The sequence below is a fragment of the Grampus griseus genome (assembly GCF_964374135.1).
Source record: "Grampus griseus genome assembly, chromosome: 4".
Classification (NCBI taxonomy): Eukaryota; Metazoa; Chordata; class Mammalia; order Artiodactyla; family Delphinidae; genus Grampus; species Grampus griseus.
In genome coordinates, this window is record NC_138997.1 from 130,418,543 (window position 1) to 130,441,503 (window position 22,961).

The window sequence follows — 22,961 nt, forward strand, 5'->3', positions numbered from 1 at the left end:
CTTCCCACTAGCTACCTATTTTACGTTTGGTAGTGTATATATGTCCATGCCGCTCTCTCACTTTGTCACAGCTTACCCTTCCCCCTCCCTATATCCTCAAGTCCATTCTCTAGTAGGTCTGTGTCTTTATTCCTGTCTTACCCCTAGGTTCTTCATGACATTTTTTTTCTTAAATTCCATATATATGTGTTAGCATATGGTATTTGTCTTTCTCTTTCTGACTTACTTCACTCTGTATAACAGACTCTAGGTCCATCCACCTCATTACAAATAGCTCAATTTTGTTTCTTTTTATGGCTGAGTAATATTCCATTGTATATATGTGCCTTGCTCACTAAGCTTAATCATTTCTAGCTTTTGATTTAAAGTGAGAGACGCATGACTCTTCCTTTCACTTGAACACTTAGAAGCCTTTGTGGATTATTAATTGGCCTAATTTCAATATTTTTGTGTCTCTGAGAATAGGGAGCCCCAGGGAGAGGGAAAGAGATGAGGGAAGAGTTGGTTGATGGAACAGTCAGAATATACCCATTTTCAATTGTTTACTGTCTTATATGGGTTTTGTTCATGGTACCCCCCAAATAATTACAATAGTAGCATCAAAGATAACTGGTCACAGATTACTGTAACAAATATAATAATGGAGAAGTTTGAAATATTGTGATAATTACCAAAATGTGACACAGAGACATGAATGAGCAAATGCTGTTGGAAAGTGGCACCAGTAGATTTGCTGGATGTAAAGTTGCCATAAACCTTTAATCTGTAGGGAATTCCCTGGCGATCTAGTGGTTAGGATTCCATGCTTCCATTGCAGGGAGCGCAGTTTTGATCCCTGGTCAGGGAACTAAGATCTCACATGCCACATGGCCAAAAAACAACAACAACAACAAAACACCTTTCTCTTTGTAAAAACAAAAACAGAAACGCAATGTCTTCGAATTGCAATAAAGCAAAGCACAATAAAACAAGGTATCTCAGTAACTCTTCTTTCACGCCTGGTATTTGTAATTTGTGCTACCTTTCTTTTTTTCCCTGATCAATCTGGCTGGAGCTATATCAATTGATCGATTTGATAAATTTTCTCTTTTTAAAATTTTATTTATTTTTATCTTTGGCTGTGTTGGGTCTTCGTTGCTGCATGCGGGCTTGCTGTAGTTGCGGCGAGCAGGGGCTACTCTTCGTTGCGGTGCATGGGCTTCTCATTACGGTGGCTTCTGTGCATGGGGTCTAGGCACGCGGGCTTCATAGTTGTAGCTCACGGGCGCTAGAGCGCAGGCTCAGTAGTTGTGGTGCATGGGCTTAGTTGCTCCACAGCATGTGGGATAGTCCCAGACCAGGGCGCGAACCTGTGTCCCCTGCATTGGCAGGCAGATTCTTAACCACTGAGCCACCAGGGAAGTTCAATGATACATTTTCTAAAGAAGATTTGTTTTCATTGATCTACCTTATTATTTCTCCCAGTAGTATTATTTTCTGCTCTAATTTTTATTTTTCCTTTTTTGTTCTCCTGGTTTGGGTTTATTTTGCTCCTCCTTTTCTGGTTTCATAAGGTAGAAGCTTAGATAATTTATTTGAGAAATTTCTTCTTTCCTGTTATAAGAATTTATTGCTACAAATTTCCTTTTAAGCACTATTTTAGGTGCATCTCACAAATTTCAATGTATTGTTTTTTCATTTTTATTCAATTCTAAATATTTTCTAATTTCTTTGTATTTTTCTTTGACCCATCAGTTATTTGGAAGTCATTTTGTTTAATTTCTAAATATTTGGGTATTTGCCTGATATGTTATTTTTTTAAAAAATATTTATTTATTTAGGCTGCACTGGATCCTAGTTGTGGCTTCCGGATCTTCGTTGTGGCCTGTGGGCTTCTTAGTTGCAGCATGCAAACTCTTAGTTGGGGCATGTGGACTTCTCAGTTTGGCATGCAAACTCTTTAGCTGTGGCATGCATGCAGGTTATAGTTCCCTGGCCAGGGATCGAACCCGGACCCCCTGCACTGGGAGCGCAGTGTTGTACCCACTGGACCACCAGGGAAGTCCCCCTGATATCTTATTTTTTAAGAGGGACGTTTACATTAGTCATTTGAGACTTTTCTAATATAAGCATTTAATCCTATATGCTTTCCTTTAAGCACTATTTTAACTTCATTTCACAGATTTTGGTGTGTTGTGTTTTAATTTTCATTTTTTCAAAATATTCTCTAATTCCTCTTGAAACTTCCTCTTTGATCCATGAACATTTTGAACATGTTGTTTAATTTTCAAGTGATTGGAAATTTTCCTATTATATTTTTGTTATTGGTCTTATTGATATATAGTGTCATTCCATTATGGTCAGAGAACATACTTTGCATGATTCAGTTCTTTTAAATTTGTCAAGGTCTAATTTATGACACACAGTATTGTCTGTCTTAGTGAATGTTCCATGTGCTTTGACAAGAATATTTATTCTGCTGTGGTTTTATTGTTTTTCGTTTTTTGTTTTGCGGTACGCGGGCCTCTCACTGCTGTGGCCCCTCCTGTCGCGGAGTACAGGCTCCGGACGTGCAGGCCCAGCGGCCATGGCTCACGGCCGCAGCCGCTCCGCGGCATGTGGGATCTTCCCGGACCGGGGCACGAACCCGTGTCCCCTGCATCGGCAGGCGGACTCTCAACCACTGTGCCACCAGGGAAGCCCTATTCTGCTGTTTTTGAGTGGAGTATCTACAAATTCTTATTAGGGTCAGTTAGTTGATTGTGTTTGTAAGTTCTATTCCCTTGCTAATTTTCTTTTGGCTGCTAGCTCTATTAGTGAGAGAAAAGTGTTTAAGTCTCCAACTGTAATTGCAGATTTGTCTGTTTTTCCTTTAATTTCTGTCAGTTTTTTCTTCATTTATTTTGAAGCTCTTTTTACTAGGTGTACTACACCCTTAGGTTTATTGTGTCTTCTTAGGATTTGACCTTTATATCAGTTTATACTGCCTTCTTTATTCCTGTTCATTTTATTTGCTCTGAAATCTCGTTTATCTAATTTTGATATAGCCATTCCAGCTTTTTCTTGATTACTCTTTGTATGGTATGTGGTGTGTCTTTTTTCATCCCTTTACTTTTAAGCTACTTATTTCATTATATTTGAAGTGAGCTTGTTATAGACAGCATATAGACTGGTCTTTTTGTTAAATTCAGTCTGAAAATCTGTCTTTTAATTGGTGTGTTTAGATTGTTTACATTTAATGTAATTATTCCTATGTTTGGATTCAGATTTTGTTTCTTTGTTTCCCTTTCTCTGCCCTGTTTGGGTTACAGTTGACCCTTGAACATCTAGGGGGTTATGGGTGCTGACCCCCCCACATAGTCAAAAATACTGCTATCTCTCCCTCAAAAACAAGGAATTGATAAATGACTCACCCAAGGATAAGAAGCTGCAACAGTTTGAATAGGATCAGGACTCAAACCCTAGTTCTTTTGATTCTACATACTGTGATCTCTAATTGAACACAAACTTTTCCCACACTTAGTTAATTTAAAGATCTTTAAAATGAAAATACATGTCCTATATTTATTGAAAAAAAAATCTGCTTATAAGCTGACCTGCAAAATTTAACCCCATGTTGTTCAAGGGAAAACTGTCTATGTAATTTTTTTAATTACATTTTAATTTATCTAGGGTGAGTTTGGCCATATATGCCTTTTTTGTGTAATTATTTTTTTAGTAGTTCCTCGAGGGATTAGGTTGCTCTAGATACACTTAACTTTTCATTTTATTTAGAATCAATATTTTACTACTTCAATAGGAACATAGAAATTTTACTTACATATAAGTTTCTTTGTGGTATAGTCTTGAAAATAAATTGAAAATCCTATCAGTGTTATATTTTTTACTTTTAACTATCAAGTATGTTTTAAAGAACTTAAAAGGATAATAGTCTATTATCTATATTATACTTTTACCATTCTCTTGCTCTTCCTGTATTTATGATGTTCCAAGTTTCTTTCTGATATCCTTTTCTTCTGAGGTACTTTCTTTAGCAATTCTTTGAGAGAAATTCTGCTGACTATGGTTTATTTACCTTAGTTTTCCTTCATCTGATGATTGTGTGTTTATTTCACCTTCATTCCCAAAGGATGTTTCCTTAGATACGGAATTCTGGAATGACAGTTCTTTTCTTTCAGCACTTAAAACTGTCAGGCCACTTCTTTCTGTCCTCCATAGTTTCTGATTTAAAAATTTTGTAGTAATTCAGATTGTTCCCTTACTTGTATTGAGTTCTTTTTCTCTAGCTACTTTCAAGAATTTTTATTTGTCTTAAGTTTTTAGCAATTAGAGTGTGATGTGTCTGACCATGGATTTCTCTGGATTAATCCTTGATGGGCTTCTCTCTGTTTCTTGAATGTGTAGGTTCATGCCTTTAGCCAAACTAGGAAAGTTTTAAACTATTATTTCTTCAAAAGTTTTTTTGGTTCTGCATTTTCTGTCCTCTCAAGGACATATTGTTGTTCCACAGATTCCTGAGGCTTGATTAGTTTTTTTCCAATTGTTTTTTTGCTCTGTCGTTCAGATTGGATAAATGTTATTGATTCTGGATGCTTTTACTACTTCTCCTTATCACCTGTTGGAAGAAGTTTAATTGTGATTGTCTTGATGTGATTTTCTTCCAGGCTTATTGAGTTTTTTTTTTTAATCTACGTGTTTACATATTTTTAATCAACTTTGGAAAAATTTTTAGCCATATTTTAAATTAACAGTTTAAATTTTTAAAAATTAATAATTTTTAATGTACTTTTAAGTCTTTCCTTTAAAATTCCAGTTACATGTATATTAATCTACATGAAGTCACATAGCTCACTAATGCCTTCTTTTTCTTCAGTCTTTTTTCAGTCTTTTTTTTCCTCTGTGTTTTGTTTTGGGCAATTTCTACTCCTATGCTTTCAGGTTAATTAGTCTTTTATTCTGCAATGTCTAATCTATTTTTAAACCCATCTGGTGTATTTTTGAAAGATCTCAGCTGTTGTATTTTTCTTCTCTAGAAGTTGGATTGGATTCTTTTTTTTATTGTCTGTATCTCTTTTTGATGTGTTCATACTTTCCTCTACCTTATCGAATACATGAAATATAGTTATAATGACTTTTTGCAGGCAAAGTGTAAATCCAGTTTCAGTGGTTGGCAAATTTATTAACCCATAGGCCCAAACTGGCCTGCCATGGTCTAATTTGGCCATACCTTTCATTTACATATAGTCTATACCTGTACTACAATGGCAGGGTTGAGTAGTTTTAACAGAGACTTTATGACCTGAAAAGTGAAAAAAAATTACTATCTGGCATTTACAGAAAAATATTTGCTGAGTCCTGCTTCAGTGACATTTTATTTACATAAAAAAATAGAATGTCAGTCCTCGTGTAGCATTTGTTATTATCAGCCTTCAGTGAACACCAACAGCATAATATTAAGTTCTGTTTTGTTTTTTTTTTTAAAAAGGAAATTCTTATTTATTTATTTATTTATTTATTTATGGCTGTGTTGCGTCTTCGTTTCTGTGCGAGGGCTTTCTCCAGTTGTGGCAAGCGGGGACCACTCTTCATCGTGGTGCGCGGGCCTCTCACTATCACGGCCTCTCTTGTTGTGGAGCACGGGCTCCAGACGCGCAGGCTCAGTAGTTGTGGCTCACGGGCCTAGTTGCTCTGCGGCATGTGGGATCTTCCCAGACCAGGGCTCGAACCTGTGTCCCCTGCATTGGCAGGCAGATTCTCAACCACTGCACCACCAGGGAAGCCCAAGTTCTGTTTTTATAAAGGCAATTCCTGTCTATAAAGACAATGGGGACCGTGGATAAGGTTCATATGGTCCAGGTATGCAGGTGTGCAATGATTTGGTGGAATAACATTTGGAAAATCTTAAGTAGCAAAATAGCACACCCCTCTCAGTCCAGTGGTTCTTAAACTTTGGCAAGTATCAGATTCACCTGGAAAGCTTGTTAAATCAAGGAATTTTGTACCCAGAGTTCCTTGATTTAGTAAGTTGAGGTAAGACCTGAGAATATGCATTTTTAACAAGTTCCCAGATTATCCTGATTATCCTGTACCACTGGTTGGGACTACACTTTGAAAATCAGTGCTTTAGCCTAATCCTCTGACATATCAGTCTTCTCTGATAAACTTTTAGCAGAAACTGTATGGTAGTCAATCACAATTGAGGTTCCCTGAAGAGCAGATGACCTGGTCTTTTGTGTTTTAAAGCTTTTTTGAGGTATAATTTACATAAAATTAACTCACTTTAAGTGTATAGTTTGATTAATTTCAGTAAATTTGTATAGTTGTACACCAGTTCCACAATTCATTTTTTAAATTCCATAACAATAAAAGTTCCCCCACGATCATTTGCAGTCAATTTCAGCACTCAGTTTCAGTCTGAGGTAACCAGTGACCTGCTTTCTGTCTGTATGTTTCTGCACTTCCTAGAAATTTCATGTAAATGGGATCATATGATATGTAGTCAATGTGTCTGGCTTCTTTCAATTAATATAATATTTTTGAGATTAATCTATTTTGTTGCTTATATTTGTACTTCACTCCTTTTTGTGAGGTAGTGTTCTATAGCATGGACATACTTCATTTGGTTTATCCATTTGGAAGTTGATGGATATTTGGATTTTTTGGTTTTGGTTTTGGCTATTATGAAAAATGCTATTTTGAACATTCATGTACAAGAGATGGCCCATGATTTTGATAAAAAGAAGTTATAATATCTAGATGATATTCATGTATCATCCCAGGCTTATATTTGATAAAAAACAACTTCAGGGACTTCCCTGGTGGCGCAGTGGTTAAGACTTTGTGCTCCCAATGCAGGGAGCCCAGTCTCCATCCCTGATCTGGTAACTAGATCACACATTCATGCTGCAACTAAGAGTTCACATGCCACAACTAAGGAGCCCTTGAGCCGCAAATAAGGAGCCCACCTGCCTCAACTAAGACCCAATGCAACCAAAAAAAAATTTTTTTAATGTATTCTTATTTCCTAACTACCTATTTTTCTAGTAATTTAATTTTTATATCTACTATATTTTATGTACTTGAAATTGTGTTAACTATTTTTGATACTTTTTTGTCAAAATATTATCATTTTTTAATATTTATTTAGTTAGTTATTTTGGCTGTGCCAGGTGTTAGTTGTGGCCGGCAGGCTTCTTAGTTGTGGCATGCATGCGGGATCTAGTTCCCTGACCAGGGACTGAACAAGAGCCCCCTCCTTTGGGAGCGCAGAGTCTTACCCACTGGACCACCAGGGAATTCCCTGTCAAAATATAAATTGGTATATGGTATGCTATGCAAATTTTGTAAAATGTTTCTTTTGAGATAACAAAAGTACTCTATAGATCTTAATCATCACAAAATTGGTATATCTGGACTCTTCTTGGTGGGTAAAATTCACACTGAATTACACCTGGAATAAAATAAATATAAAACTGAAATAAAATGTAACTTTTTAATATGGAAATGTTCAGATAAAAATAAAAGCAGAGAAAACTGTCTAATGGACCCCCATGTACCCATCTCACCTAATTTCAACAATTGTTAATAGTTTGACATTCTTTTTTCATCTGTACCTTGTTCCTCATCTGTTTCTGGTATTGCATATCGAATCTCAAACACCATATTATTTATTCTGTAAATATTTCATTGTATATTGCAAATTTATATATATATATAAATTTTCATGGTACCATTATTTCACATAAAATTAGAAATAATTCCTTAATATCATCTACTACCCAGTTTATGTTTGTTGTTCCTGATTGTCTGAAATATATCTTTTTCTAATTTGTTGTTTGAATCAGGACCAAGCAAGATGCACATGTTGCATTTGATTGATAAGACCATTAAGTCACTTTTAATCTATAATCATTCCTCTTCTCTTGTTTTTCCATGCCAGTGATTTGTTGAAGAAAGTCATTACTTTGTGATGCAATTTCTTTTTTTTTTTTAATGAAGTAGGTTCCTTTCATTAAAAAAATGCATAATATAAATCAGAACATTTAGGCAGACACCTGTTAAAACAATCTATTACATTTGCAGAATATAGTAGTTTTCTTAGGGGTAAAAATATTCTTTTATCATATTTCACCTTTACTACTTAGAAGAAGTACACCCAAACACTGGTAAGGTCTGACTGCTTTCATTAAACACTTATTTAAAAAATAAAACTCCTTCCTCACATCAACCTTGTGATGTAATCTTTAATTTTACAAACTGCAAAAATAGGTACAAATATTAGCCTTCCTTGGTCCACAGAGTATATCCAAACTGCTGCTATGACCTGGGTCTAAAATATTCACACACCATCCAGTATTAAGGGTCACAAGTCAAGAGAGGTTTTCTGAGATAATTCTTTTAATTACAACTCATAGAGAAGAAATAACTTTTTATAAATTTATAAACAAAAAACTTGGAAGCTAATATAGAACTGTTTTTTTAAATAAGTTTCCCTCCAAATGAGAGGATTATAAACTATGCAAATCGATATGTGATTTAAAACGGAAAAAATAAATTATACTTAATGTGCTAGTATAAATAATGGTATCCACGACTGAAAAGTTCTTCACATGGTGTCTGGTGACCACTTGTAGAGGGGAAAGGCATTTTCTCTAGAATTCAAAGACAAGGTAAAAAGTCTCTGATTTGAAATCAGAATCGGTCTGCCGCTCTGCTAGCCACAGCACGGATATTGCCATAAACCTTTGATGGAGGATTTCCCAGGATGAGGTTGCAGATAGCAGTTCTTGCCATCTTGATGTTTTGGAAAGAACCAAGGATGTGAACTTTCACATCAGCCAGAACTATCCGCGTCCGTGTCACGTTCTCGATGGTGAATTTGGTTTTTCCTCCTTTGCCAGCGATTCTTCCTATTGCCCTCGACAGGTGGTCTCCCTTTAAGGGCTTAACATCTGTAATTTCAAAAGACTCTAGGAAGAGGTCATCCAACCTAATGAGGGCAAGTGCGTCCTCTACCTGAAACCCAAGAAGAAAGGCTTTCACAAAATCAGCTGCTTTTGTCAGAGCGCTAACATCTTTGGTTTCTTTACAAGTCCTGATTTCTATATTCCTCGATTTCAAGTTAAAGCGTATCTGAAGTCCCAAATGCTCCACAATAGGTGTAAATATCTTCATCCAGTTCTCTTTTAAGGGAGTATATCTGTTAGCTGGGACTGGAATTTTTCTGGTTTCTTCTTTCCCACCCAGAAACCCGTCCCCGGAGAGGGGCGGGAAGACGGGCCTCTTGGCAGGCCGGGCCTCCTCGGTGTCCATGCGGGACGCGTCCCCGCCCTCCTCCGGTGCGGACAGCTGCTCAGCCTGCCGTTTCTTCGCCCGCCGGCCACCTTTTCGGGTGACCTGGGTGAAGCCGGCCTCGGCCAAGGGACTCTGTGCCTCCATCTCGGTTTGCATCCTCAAGAAACTCCAGCGGAAGCTTGCTGCTCGAACACGTGCTCGCAATTTCTTATTATCTAGATTTATCTGATTGTATCTTCACATCATATGTCCCTTTATCTCCTCTATTTCCTGTGAACTGGTATTTAGATATAGAACAGTTAGTATATTCAGGATTTTTATATTTCTGATAGCAAGACTATTTCTTAGGAGGAGTTGTTTACTTCCCATTGCATCATATGATGTCTTTCAGGCTCACTTTTAGTGACGTTATGACTGGTCATTGGGTTTAGATGCTATCAGTCTGATCCATTCATCATAAAGTTTCCCTTTACCTTTTTTTTTTTAAAGGCTTTTTTTCTAGAGCAGTTTTAGGCTCATAGCAAAATTAAGAGGAAGGTACAGAGATTTCCCATTTACTCCCTGATCCCAATTTGCATAGCTGTCACCCCTCTGGTGAAAGATGTTGCCTCTTTATAGCAACATCCCACATCAGAGTGGTACATTTGTTACAATTGATGAGCCTACACTGACACATTGTAGTCACCAAAAGTCCATAGTTCCATTAGCGTTTACTCCTGGCGTACATTCTACAGGTTTGTATAAATGTATAATGAGATGTAGCCATCATTATAGTATCAAACATAGTATTTTCACAGCCCTAAAAATCCTCTGTGTTCCACCTGTTCATCTCTCCCTCCCCTCAACCCCTAGAAACAACTGGTCTTTTTATCATCTCCATAGTTTTCCTTTTCCAGAACATTGAATAGTTGGAATCACCCAGTGTGTAGCCTTTTCAGATTGGATCCCTTCACTTAGTAATAGGCTTTTAAGGTTCCTTCATGTCTTTTCATGGTTTGATAGCTCGTTTCTTTTTACCACTGAATAATGTTCCATCATCTGGGTATGTGACAGTTTATTTATCCATTCAGCTACTGAAGGCTATCCCGGTAGCTTCCAAGTTTTGGCAGTTATGAATAAAGCTGCTTTAAACATCCATGAGCAGGTTTTTGTGTGGACATAAGTTTTCAGCTCCTTTGGGTAAGTACCAAGGAGGGCAACTGCTAGATTGTATGATAAGAGTATGTTTAGTTTTGTAAGAAACTTCCAAACTGTCTTCCAAGGTGGCTGTACCATTTTACATTCCTACCACCAATGCATGAGAGTTCCTGTTACTTCACATTCTCACCAGCATGTATTAGTGTTGTCAGTGTTCTGGATTTTGGCCAGTCTGATAGGTGTGTAGTAGAATCTCATTGTCGTCTTACTTTGCAATTCCCTGATGATATCTAATGTGGAGTATCTTCATGTGTTATTTGCCATTTGTATTTCTTCTTTGGTGAAGTGTCTGTTAGGTCTTTGGCCCATTTTCTAATCAGGTTTTGTTTTGTTTTGTTTTTTTAATTGATGAGTTTTAAAAGTTCTTTGTATATCTTGGATAATAGTCCTTTATCAGATGTGTCTTTTGCAAATACTTTCTGCCATTCTGTGGCTTGTCTTTTCGTTCTCTTGACAGTGTTGTTTGCAAAGCGTAAGGTTTTCATTTTAATTAAGTCAGTATATCAGTTATTTCTTTCATGGCTCGTAAAATCTCTCCTCAACGTTTTACCAAATGCTTTTAGCAGCTACTGATGAATATTCCCCTGGTCCTCTATTTCCTTAGAGTTGCAAAATATTCACCTTCCAATTCTATTATTTCTTCTGTATTTCTTAACCTAGAATTCTATAAGGAAGAATTTTTTTAAATAAATTCTTTGTTTACTCTGGAATTCAATTTTTACAAGAAAGGAAGGATAAATTCTTGTTTATTTCTTTGTATTCAATTTATTATCTTCAGAATAATGAGTTGGTGCCCTAGCAACCCAGAGATATGATTAAGTTTTAAAGTATCATTATGAACTCTCTTGGGGTTTATTTATTTGATGTGCTTAATCCAGTTCAGTCATTGTTTTCACTGGTGATGTCCCCTAAAGTTTGCTGCTATGTTTTCATGAACTATGCTTATATTTTCATTTTTAACTTCATTGCTTTCTGGCTCAAAATTTCCTAGGCTTGTATAATACTTTGTGCTTCAGACTGTTTTTTGTTTGTTTGTTTGTTTGTTTTTTTTAAGGAGACTGGATCAGTGGGAAATGGAATTTAGAGACCATAATCTAGATGCTAGGAAGCTTGCTTACTGGGTTGTTACTGCTCCTAGATCTTTGAATATTTCTTTTACAAGGGTACTGGATTTACCATAATTTTCATTGTATGCTCCTACTTTTAACTCCTGAGATTGTATATCTTTTTGCTATACAGAAAAACAGCATTAACACAATTCAGTTAAGTTTATCAGTCATTGGGTGGGGATATACTTTTTTCTAGTCACAGTTGTACAGCCTGGTATACATGTTAGATTTTGACCCTTGCTTTCAGGGAAGCACTGAGACTTACTGTTAGCATTTAATGGAATGATATGTAAGAAAATAAATTTTAATTTAATAAATCTAAAAATAAATGGATAAAATGCAGAGGTGGTACAAAAGAAGAACTGATTAATTCTGTTGGCAGATGTTTAAGGAATGCTATGCATTCCCAGGGAAAGTAACATCCTGGGTATTAAAGGAAGGATATGAGTCTAACTGGGTGTAAAAAGATGAAGGAAAGGGACTTTTAGATAGAGGAAAAAGCGTATGAAAAGATATGAAGCCAGAAAACAGGAACAACAAGTAGGTTGCTATTTGGGGCACCAAGATTGAAGTGGAGAATGACAATAGATGAGGCAAAATCAGGAAAGTATTATATGCCATGATAAAGAGCCTATACTTCTCCTATAGGCAACAGGGAAATGCTGAAAATTTTTAAGTAGAAATGTGAAATGACCTAATTTGCTCCTCAGAATAATCATTCTGGCAACAGTAAAGAAAATGGATTAGGAGGGAAAATGTCAAGACAGAGAGACTAGGTCTTAGAGTGGTAAGTTCACTTTTTGAGTTTACAAACTTGCCTCTAGAATAGTACTTGGCATATAGTAGTAGGTACTCAATAATATCTGTCAGGTGAACAAAAGGTTATTGTATGAATCAAAAGAAGTTGATAAGTCTGAAGAAAAACCACATAGAAATAGAGCCTGCATTTTTGACAGTACTACTTGATTCATCTGCTTGCTTACTTAGTATTTTATCTTAAGATTTTCACAAACTAAGAAAAACAACCCAATAGAAAAATAGTCAAAAGGATATAAATGGCAAGCTCATGAAAGGGAAAACTGAGTGATGACTATATGAAAATATGCTCAACTTCTCTAATAACCAAAGAAATGCAAATACCTTTTAAATCCCATGAGGTGGAAAAATTTTTTAAAGTTTACACAAAACCCAGCCTTGAGCAGGATGTTAAAGTGTTGGGATATTTACAAGCTGCTGCTGGAAGTATAAGTTGGTGAAACCACTGTAGAAAGCAGGTTGACAATCAGTATTTAGTAAGTCAGAAGATGCACATGCCATTTGACTCAGCATTTCCATTTCAGTTATAAACCCTAGAGAAATGCTCACACCTATATAAAGATACATGTTCAACAATGTTCATTGCAGCATTATTGATTATACCAAAACTTTGAAAGTAACACAGATGTCTTCAGGAGAATGAATAAATTTTGATATGTGTATAACAGTATGATATTCTGCAATGAAAATGAATAAGCCAAAGCCATATGGATAGACCTGAATAATTGTCACAAACAAAATACTGACTGAAAAAGCCTGCAAAATAATAATATAGTGGGATGCCACTTATATAAAGTTAATTATGCAAAATAATATTATTATATATATACAATAATAGATAAAAATACCAAATTTAAGAGCCTGGTTATCTCTGAGGAGGAAAAGCAAAATGGGATTAGGAAAGGTTACACAGTGGTCTTTAGCATATTTTTCTTTAAAAAAAAAGTCAGAAATAAAGCAAAATTAAAATTTAATAGGGTAGGTGGTGTGTAGACGAGTGGTTTTAAAAAATTCTTTCTTATGTATTTGAAATATTTCTGATGAAAAAATCCTCTGAGAGTAGAGAATTTCAGAATTATCCTTGTTCCCAAAGTAAAATATTTTTCTAGCACCTAAATCCTTTTAACAGCTTTTTATTTTGCAGATTTGACTGATGAATTAGCTCAGAAGTTGTTTGATGTTTCAAAAATGTCTTCAGCAACAATGGCCCGTTCATTACCCACAGTAGTTCCAGAATCTCCTAGAATTTATCCTGCAAGGACACCCAAAACACCTCGAACACCTAGATTACAAGATCCAAACAAAACACCAAGATTTTATCCTGTTGTTAAAGAACCCAAAGCCATTGATGTAAAGGTACACAAAACACCAGGAATATAAAGCCTGCCATTTGTATACTTCAACATTACAAAATGATACTTTTTTAGTTTCTATAACAATAAAAATAATGTATATTTTAGACTGCAAGAATTCATTAAAAAATGGTATTTTACCATAGCGATGTCTTCTCAGGTTAAAGAATAACTTCTTTACAATGGATAGTGTTAATTAAAGACAATCAGAAGGTGTAATGAGGAATCATTCTAAGTTGTATTTTTTTTAATCCTTGTGTTGAAACCTAGCAAAGGGTCTTGTGAAGTTTTGTAACTTGTATGTGACATATTTGAGTTTTGTGACTTCATATGATTTCATAATGTGTCACCCACCATATGAAAATGTTTGAGTTGGTTTACAGTCAGAGGGTTTTTTTAATTTACTTGTGAGGTTCACACTACTGAAGGTAATTGGAACGTTTGACTTCTTTTTCCTTAGAGTCCAAGAAAGAGAAAAACAAGACATAGTACAAATCCCCCTCTAGAGTGTCATGTTGGTTGGGTAATGGATTCCAGGGATCATGGGCCAAGAACATCCTCTGTCAGGTACCGTATTTGTCAAATATTGCTTTGTTCTTGATTTTAAATTTGTTGAAAACAGTTACTAGTTAGATATTTGGGAACATTTAAGAATTAATATGTTAACAAATTAATAGAACAACAAAATAGTAAAAAGAAGCCAAAGAAGGGGAAATAAATGGGACAGTTTTACAATAAGTATATTAAGGAATAATTCAGTAGGACAGGTTTTTTTTTTTTCCTTTTAAAGTAATTTTCACAAATGTGTACTCTTCGATTAAAAATATTTAGGTCGGGCTTCCCTGGTGGCGCAGTGGTTGGGAGTCCGCCTGCCGATGCAGGGGACACGGGTTCGTGCCCCGGTCTGGGAAGATCCCACATGCTGCGGAGCGGCTGGGCCCGTGAGCCATGGCCGCTGAGCCTGTGCGTCTGGAGCCTGTGCTCCGCAACAGGAGAGGCCACAACAGTGACAGGCCCGCGTACTGCAAAAAAAAAAAAAAAATTAGATCTATTAAAGTTATTATCTTTGGAAAGATTCCAGATTTTTCATAGCATAGTAGGTTCTTAGTGAGTTAATATGCTAAACAATCTACTCAAAACTACGTAAAGGATATGGAAATAAAACACATTAATATTTTGGAATTTTTCCTTTGGGAGGAAATAATTTAGATTAGCTGGTTATTAGCAGTAAGTGGTTTGTCTTTTAGTTTTTAATTTAAAAAAGAAAGAGTATTATTTACCTCAGTGAAAACCTAACCTATCTTGTGTTTGTATAAATATTTTCAGAATAATTATCTGATCAGCTTTCTAATTGGAAAATGAACTTTAGGAAAAAGTGTTTTTTGACTGGTTAAGGGAAGGATTAGTTAGTTTCATTCAAAGAAAAGCTAGAGAGTGTATCATGATCTGAAAATCTCCAAGTATGTCTTTGCAGGGATGTTAATTTGTTTCTTTTACATTTTGTTCTCATTAGATGTATTTTCCTTAAAAGATAAACTGTGTATATGTTCTTCTTGCACACCTATTATATACGAATAGTTATTTTGTATTCTAAGCCATTTTGAGAGTTTTTTTCTTTCATTTATTTATTTTTATCAGAGCAGTATATTTAGAGATCAGTAGATAATGGTGAAAAATGTTACACTGATATGTAGCAGGGAACAAGGCAGGTACAGTCCCTGCCTTTCTGGAGCTTAATTCAGAGATGACAGGCAAGTATGTAGTTACAATAATGAGGGGTGGATTTTGTTCGCCAGCTTGTCTTTTAGAGGAGTTGTAGCTACACAGCAGACTTGAGTGGGAGGTACACAGAGCTCCCCATACCCTCTGCATACCCTGCCTCCCCCACTGTAAGCAGTCATATCTTTGACCGTCTACATTAATGTCAGTGCTGGTAGTGTTTTAAAGTCTGTCTCATCTGTTCTTTGTTCTTTTCTCCTACTTTCTTTTTGATCAGCTTAGTTTTTGTAATGATTCTATTTTATCTCTACTATTGTCTTCTTGTTGTATCTCTTATTTTTTACTGGTCTTCTAGGGTTTATAATATACGTTTTAAAATGTAATCTATTTTCAAGTAATATATCATTACACGTATAGGATAAGAACCGTACTGCAGTAAAGTTCCTTTTCCTACTGTCCTTTCTGCTATATTTTGTTATTATTTTTCTTTAGACAATTATCTTTTAAAACAATTAACATGAAAAAAAAGGAATTTTAAATGTATTCTCATTTTTACCATTTACAATGCTCTTCATTTCTTGCGCAGGTCTGTTGGCAATGAATTCTGTTAGCTTTTGTTTATCAGGAAAAGGTTTCTTTTTTTTCATTTTGAAAGATATTTTCAATGAACATAGAATTCTATGATGGATCTAGGTATGAATTCAGATCCACGGCTCATTCTGTTTGTAATGAATTTTAAGCATCAAAAGTGATATGGTTTAGTGAAATAATTTTCAAACTTTTTTGTCTAAGGACCTCTTTATCCTTTTAGTTATTGAGGACCTCATAGAGCTTTTGTTTATGGGAGTTATATAATTTAAAAATAAAAAATTAAACTGAATTGAGTTTAAAAGTAAAACTGAAAACAATTAAATATTTATTCATTTAAAATAATAATAAACATATTACATATTAACATAAATGACATATTTTTATGAAATATAATTACATTTTTCAAAACAAAAAAATTCCTGAATAGAGTGGCATGGTTTTAAAGTTTTGCATATTTGTTTAATGTTTTTGCTTTATATGAGATAACTGGATTCTCATATGTTTCTATATTCAATCTTATAATTTGTTTTTTTATTGTTGTTGTAGAGGAATAAAATCCAAGAAAGGGAGGAGTATTTTAATAGCCTTTTCAGATAATTGTAGGTATTCTTCTTTGATATTATACCAAAGCTGAACAAGTGGTAATTTTTTAAAAGTTAGTTGCAGTGTAGAATCTAAACCATATATAAGTGACCTTCTTCTACTCAGTGAATTTTTCATACTCTGTTACATTAAAAGCCATTGGACTTCTTCCAATTTGAATGGCTCTTTTTGTCTATGCATGCATTTGTAACATCATGAATTGGTCATTTGGAAAAACTGATTAACTGAGTTATGCGGACTTTTAAATGATGACATGTCAAAATACAATAAAAAAAATTACATTAAAAAAATAACCACTAAGGAGAGTAATGTCAGGAAGATGGCAGAATGGGAAGGAACAGGAATCTGTCTCACCACTTGGACAACTGTATCAGCAGAAACTGTCTGCATTGACTATTTTGGAACTCTACAGTCTATCTGAACACTTAAAGCTTCCAGGGGAAAGCGTGTCTGGTAAATTGTTAATATTCGTTGATGTCAGCCTTTGGTGTAGTAGTGGCCATCTCCCACTGCCCCAGCCCTGTGACAGGCATTTGGGAAGATGGCAACCCACACCTCTCGTGTGGCTTGCTGGATCCAATGTAGGCAATAAGGACCTTGTCCTCCAAATATTGGAGTTCTGTGTTGACTGCTAACTGCCTCTGGTCAATAAGGTTCAGACACAGAGTCTGGTAGCCTTTGTTTCATCCCCACTGTCTGAATGTCTTTTTTTTTTTTCCCCCAAAACAACCACTAATGAGGGAAATTTAGAAAATTACCACCCATGCCCAAGGAAAAATGTGGAAAAAAACCTAAGGGGACTTTAAGCTTTTACCTCAGGCTTATCCCAGCACAGAAGCAGCCTACAATAGCTGAAAAAAAACAGCAAACCCTGGGGAAGAGGGAGAATTTGATTTCCAGAGTTACCACTTTATAAGATTCAAATCTTCATTGTTCAACAAAAAAATCACAAGGCTTACAAAGAAATAAGAAAGTATGGGCCATTTGAAGGAACAAAATTAATTGACAGAAAATGCACCTGATGAAGCCTGGGTTCCATTCTTTCAAAATGAAGTCTTTAAAACAGCTGTTTTAAGGATACTCAAAGAGCTAAATAAAGGAAGATATAGACAAAGATAGCAAAACAATGTATGAAGAAAACAAGATTATCAGTAGAGATAGAAATTATACAAAGGACCCAGAAAGGAATTCTGGAGCTGAAAATACAATAACTAAAATGAAAAATACACCAGAAGGTTCAAAAGCAGATTTCATCAAACAGAAGAAAGAGGAAAGAATCAGTAGACTTAAAGATGGAACAATTTGAATTATCAAGTCTGAGGAACAGAAAGAAAGAAGAAAAAACTAGTAGTGTCTAAGGGATCTGTAGGACACATGAACTAGCCCAATACACACATTGTGGGAATCTCAGAAGGAAAAGAGGAAAAAGGGGGCAGGAAGAATATTTGAAAGAATACTGGCTCCCAATTTGATGAAATACATGAATCTACAAATCTAATAAGCTTAATGAACTTGAAGTAGGATAAACCCAAAGAGACTCACATTAAGACACTAATTAAACTGTTGAAAACCAAAGACAAAGAGAGAATCCTGAAAGCAGCAGGAGAGAAGAGACTCATCACATACAAGAAGTCCTTAGTAAATGTATCAGGCAGTTTCTCAGAGGCCAGAAGCCAGTAGACTGATATATTCAAAGTGCTGGGGGGAAAAATCCCCATCCACTGAGAATTCCTTATCTGACAAAACTGCCCTTCAAAATTGAGGGAGACATTCAGAGATAAACAAAGTCTGAGGGAAAAGAAAAGGAAACAAAAGACATATTGAATTAGAAAGAAGAAATAAAACTGTCTTTGTTCACAGATGACAAGATTGTATATGTAAAAAGTCATAAATAATTAACAAAACTCCTGGAACTAATAAGCAATTACATCAAGGTTTCAGGATATATGGTTAATATACAAAAGTCAATCATGTCCCTATATAACAACAATGAACTAGTAGAATTTGAAATTAATTAATCAAACTACTGTTGGACTTCCCTGGTGGCATAGTGGTTAAGAATCTGCCTGCCATTGCAGGGGACACAGGTTCAAGCCCTGGTTTGGGAAGATCCCACATGCCATGGAGCAACTAAGCCTGTGTGCCACAACTACTGAGCCTGTGCTCTACAGCCCATGAGCCATAACTACTGAGCCTGCATGCCACAACTACTGAGCCCATGTGCCACAACTACTGAAGCCTGCACCCCTAGAGCCATGCTCTGCAACAAAGAGAAGCCACTGCAATAAGAAGCCCATGCACCGCAACAGAGTAGCACCTGCTCGCCGCAACTAGAGAAAGCCCACACACAGCAATGAAGACCCAATGCAGCCAAAAATAAGTAAATAAATAAAATGTTTTAAAAGAACAAAATACTATTTACATTATCACCCCCCCAAAAGAAATAGGTATAAATCTAACAAAATATGTACAAGATCTTTATGAGGAAAACTGCAAAACTCTGATGAAAGGAATAAAAAAACTAAATAAATGGAGATAAACTCCATGTTTATGGGTAGAAGACTCAATACTCTCAAGATCGGGCACGAGCCGCAGCTAACAGCGTGGACCCCAGAGATGGACATGAGACGCTAAGGCTGCTGCTGCCGCCACCAAGAAGCCTGTGTGTGAGCACAGGTCACTATCCACACCTCCCTTCCGGGGAGCCTGTGCAGCCCGCCACTGCCAGGGTCCTGGGATCCAGGGACAACTTTCCCGGGAGAATGCAAGGCACGCCTCAGGCTGGTGCAACGTCCCACTGGCCTCTGCCACCGCAGGCTCACCCCACATCTGCACCCCTCCCCCCCGCCGTCCTGATTGAGCCAGAGTCCCCGAAGCAGCTGCTCCTTTAGCCCCGTCCTGTGTGAGCGAAGAACAGACGGCCTCCGGCAACCTACACGCAGAGGCGGGGCCAAATCCAAAGCTGAGCCCCGGGAGCTGTGCGAACAAAGAAGAGAAAGGGAAATCATTCCCAGCAGTCTCAGAAGCTGTGGATTAAAGCTCCACAATCAACTTGATGTACCCTACATCTGTGGAATACATGAATAGACTACGAATCATCCCAAATTGAGGAGGTGAACTTTGAGAGCAAGATTTATTATTTTTTCCCCTTTTGCTCTTTTTGTGACTGTATATGTGTATGCTTCTGTGTGAGATTTTGTCTGTATAACTTTGCTGTCAACCATTTGTCCTAGGGTTCTATCTGTCTTTTTTTTTCTTTAAAAAAATTTTTCTTAATTATTTTTCTTTTAATAACTTTATTTTATTTTATCTTGCCCTCTTTCTTTCTTTCTTTTCTTTCTTTCTTTCTTCCTTCCCTCCCTCCTTCCTTCCTTCCTTCCTTTCTTTCTTTTTCTTTCCTTCTTTCTTTCTTCCTTCCCTCCCTCCCTCCCTCCCTCCTTCCTTCCCTCCCTCCCTCCCTCCTTTCTTCCTTCCTTCCTTCCTTCCTTCCTTCCTTCCTTTCTTTCTTCCTTCCTTCCTTTCTTTCTTTCTTTCTTTCTTTCTTTCTTTCTTTCTTTCTTTCTTTCTTTCTTTCTTTCTTTCTTCTTTCTTTCTACTTTTTCTCCCTTTTATTCTGAGCCGTGTGGATGAAAGGCTCTTGATGCTGCAGCCAGGAGTCAGTGCTGTGCCTCTGAGTTGGGAGAGCCAACTTCAGGACACTGGTCCACAAGAGACCTCGCAGCTCCACATAATATCAAACAGTGAAAATCTTCCAGAGATCTCCATCTTAACACCAGCACCCAGCTTCACTCAACGACCAGCAAGCTACAGTGCTGGACACCCTATGCCAAACAACTAGCAAGACAGGAACACAACCCCACCCATTAGCAGAGAGGCTGCCTAAAATCATAATAAGTCCACAGACACCCCCAAAAACACCTCCAGACGTGGACCTGCCCACCAGAAAGACAAGATCCAGCCTCATCCACCAGAACACAGGCCCTAGTCCCCTCCACCAGGAAGCCTTCGCAACCCACTGAACCAACCTTAGCCACTGGGGACAGACACCAAAAACAACGGGAACTACGAACCTGCAGCCTGCAAAAAGGAGACCCCAAACACAGTAAAGATAAGCAAAATGAGAAGGCAGAAAAACACACAGCAGATGAAGGAGCAAGATAAAACCCACCAGACCTAACAAATGAAGAGGAAATAGGCAGTCTACCTGAAAAAGAATGCAGAATAATGATAGTAAAGATGATCCAAAATCTTGGAAATAGAGAAAATGCAAGAAACATTTAACAGGGACCTAGAATAACTACAGATGAAACAAGCAACGATGAACAACACAATAAATGAAATTAAAAATACTGTAGATGGGATCAATAGCAGAATAACTGAGGCAGAAAAACGGATAAGTGACCTGGAATATAAAATAATGGAAATAACTACTGCAGAGCAGAGTAAAGAAAAAAGAATGAAAAGAACTGAGGACAGTCTCAGAGACCTCTGGGACACCATTAAACAGACCAACATTCGAATTATAGGGGTTCCAGGATAAGAAGAGAAAAAGAAAGGGACTGAGAAAATATTTGAAGAGATTATAGTTGAAAACTTCCCTAGTATGGGAAAGGAAATAGTTAATCAAGTCCAGGAACCACAGAGAGTCCCATACAGGATAAATCCAAGGAGAAACACGCCAAGACATGTTAATCAAACTGTCAAAAATTAAATACAAAGAAAACATATTAAAAGCAGCAAGGGAGAAACAGCAAATAACACACAAGGGAATCCCCATAAGGTTAACAGCTGATCTTTCAGCAGAAACTCTGCAAGCCAGAAGGGACTGGCAGGACATATTTAAAGTGATGAAGGAGAAAAACCTACAACCAAGATTACTCTACCCAGCAAGGATCTCATTCAGATTTGATGGAGAAATTAAAACCTTTACAGACAACCAAAAGCTGAGAGAGTTCAGCACCACCAAACCAGCTTTACAACAACTGCTAAAGGACCTTCTCTAGGCAAGAAACACAAGAGAAGGAAAAGACCTACAATAACGAACCCAAAACAATTAAGAAAATGGGAATAGGAACATACATATCGATAATTACCTTAGATGTAAATGGACTAAATGCTCCCACCAAAAGACACAGACTGTCTGAATGGATACAAAAACAAGACGCATATATATGCTGTCTACAAGAGAGCCATTTCAGACGTAGAGACACATACAGACTGAAAGTGAGGGGGTGGAAAAAGATATTCCATGCAGGACTTCCCTGGTGGCGCAGTGGTTGAGAGTCCGCCTGCCGATGCAGGGGACGCGGGTTCGTGCCCCGGTCCAGGAAGATCCCACATGCCGCAGAGCGGCTGGGCCCGTGAGCCATGGCCTCTGAGCCTGCGCGTCCGGAGCCTGTGCACCACAACGGAAGAGGCCACAGCAGTGAGAGGCCCAAGCAAAAAAAAAAAAAAAAAAAAAGATATTCCATGCAAATGGAAACCAAAAGAAAGCTGGAGTAGCAATTCTCATATCAGACAAAATAGACTTTAAAATAAAGACTATTAGAAGAGACAAAGAAGGACACTACCTAATGATCAAGGGATCGATCCAAGAATAAGATATAACAATTGTAAATATTTATGCACCCAACATAGGAGCACCTCAATACATAAGGCAAATGCTAATAGCCATAAAAGGGGAAATCGACAGAAACACAATAATAGTGGGGAACTTTAACACCCCACTTATACCAATGGACATATCATCCAGACAGAAAATAAATAAGGAAATACAAGCTTTAAGTGATACATTGAACAAGATGGACTTAATTGATATTTATAGGACATTACATCCAAAAACAACAGAATACACATTTTTCTCAAGTGCTCATGGAACATTCTGCAGGATAGATCATATCTTGGGTCACAAATCAAGCCTTGGTAAATTTAAGAAAATTGAAATTGGATCAAGTATTTTTTCCGACCACAATGCTACGAGACTAGATATCAATTACAGGAAAAGTTCTGTAAAAAATACAAACACATGGAGGCTAAACTATACACTATTTAATAACGAAGTGATCACTGAAGAAATCAAAGAGGAAATCAAAAAATACCTAGAATCAAATGACAATGGAAACACGATGACCCAAAACCTATGGGATGCAGCAAAAGCAGTTCTAAGAGGGAAGTTTGTAGCAATACAGTCCTACCTTAAGAAACAGGATACATCTCGAATAAACAACCTAACCTTGCCCGTAAAGCAATTAGAGAAACAAGAACAAAAAACCCCCAAAGTTAGCAGAAGGAAAGATATTAT

The 22,961-nt window shown here is 36.8% G+C and overlaps 2 protein-coding genes across 4 annotated transcripts in view; one reads left to right on the top strand and one right to left on the bottom strand.

Moving 5' to 3' along the window:
• The window catches only part of LARP1B (La ribonucleoprotein 1B), a 130,567-nt gene that overhangs the window by 86,129 nt on the left and 21,477 nt on the right, over window positions 1-22,961 (top strand). For all 3 annotated transcript variants that reach the window (XM_082653433.1, XM_082653434.1, XM_082653435.1), the window contains 2 exons: window positions 13,540-13,751; window positions 14,208-14,314. In XM_082653433.1, the coding sequence (XP_082509559.1) occupies window positions 13,540-13,751; window positions 14,208-14,314 (319 nt within the window). The remainder of the gene's footprint in view (window positions 1-13,539; window positions 13,752-14,207; window positions 14,315-22,961) is intronic.
• On the bottom strand, window positions 8,164-9,466 carry LOC309821890 (RNA-binding protein PNO1). The gene has a single exon (XM_082653438.1). The coding sequence runs from the start codon at window positions 9,427-9,429 to the stop codon at window positions 8,671-8,673; it is 759 nt and encodes a 252-aa protein (XP_082509564.1). The 5' UTR covers window positions 9,430-9,466; the 3' UTR covers window positions 8,164-8,670.

Bases quoted from the DNA above. Each gene is read 5' to 3' on its own strand.
- LOC309821890 (XM_082653438.1), bottom strand. From the start codon at position 9,429: ATGCAAACCGAGATGGAGGCACAGAGTCCCTTGGCCGAGGCCGGCTTC.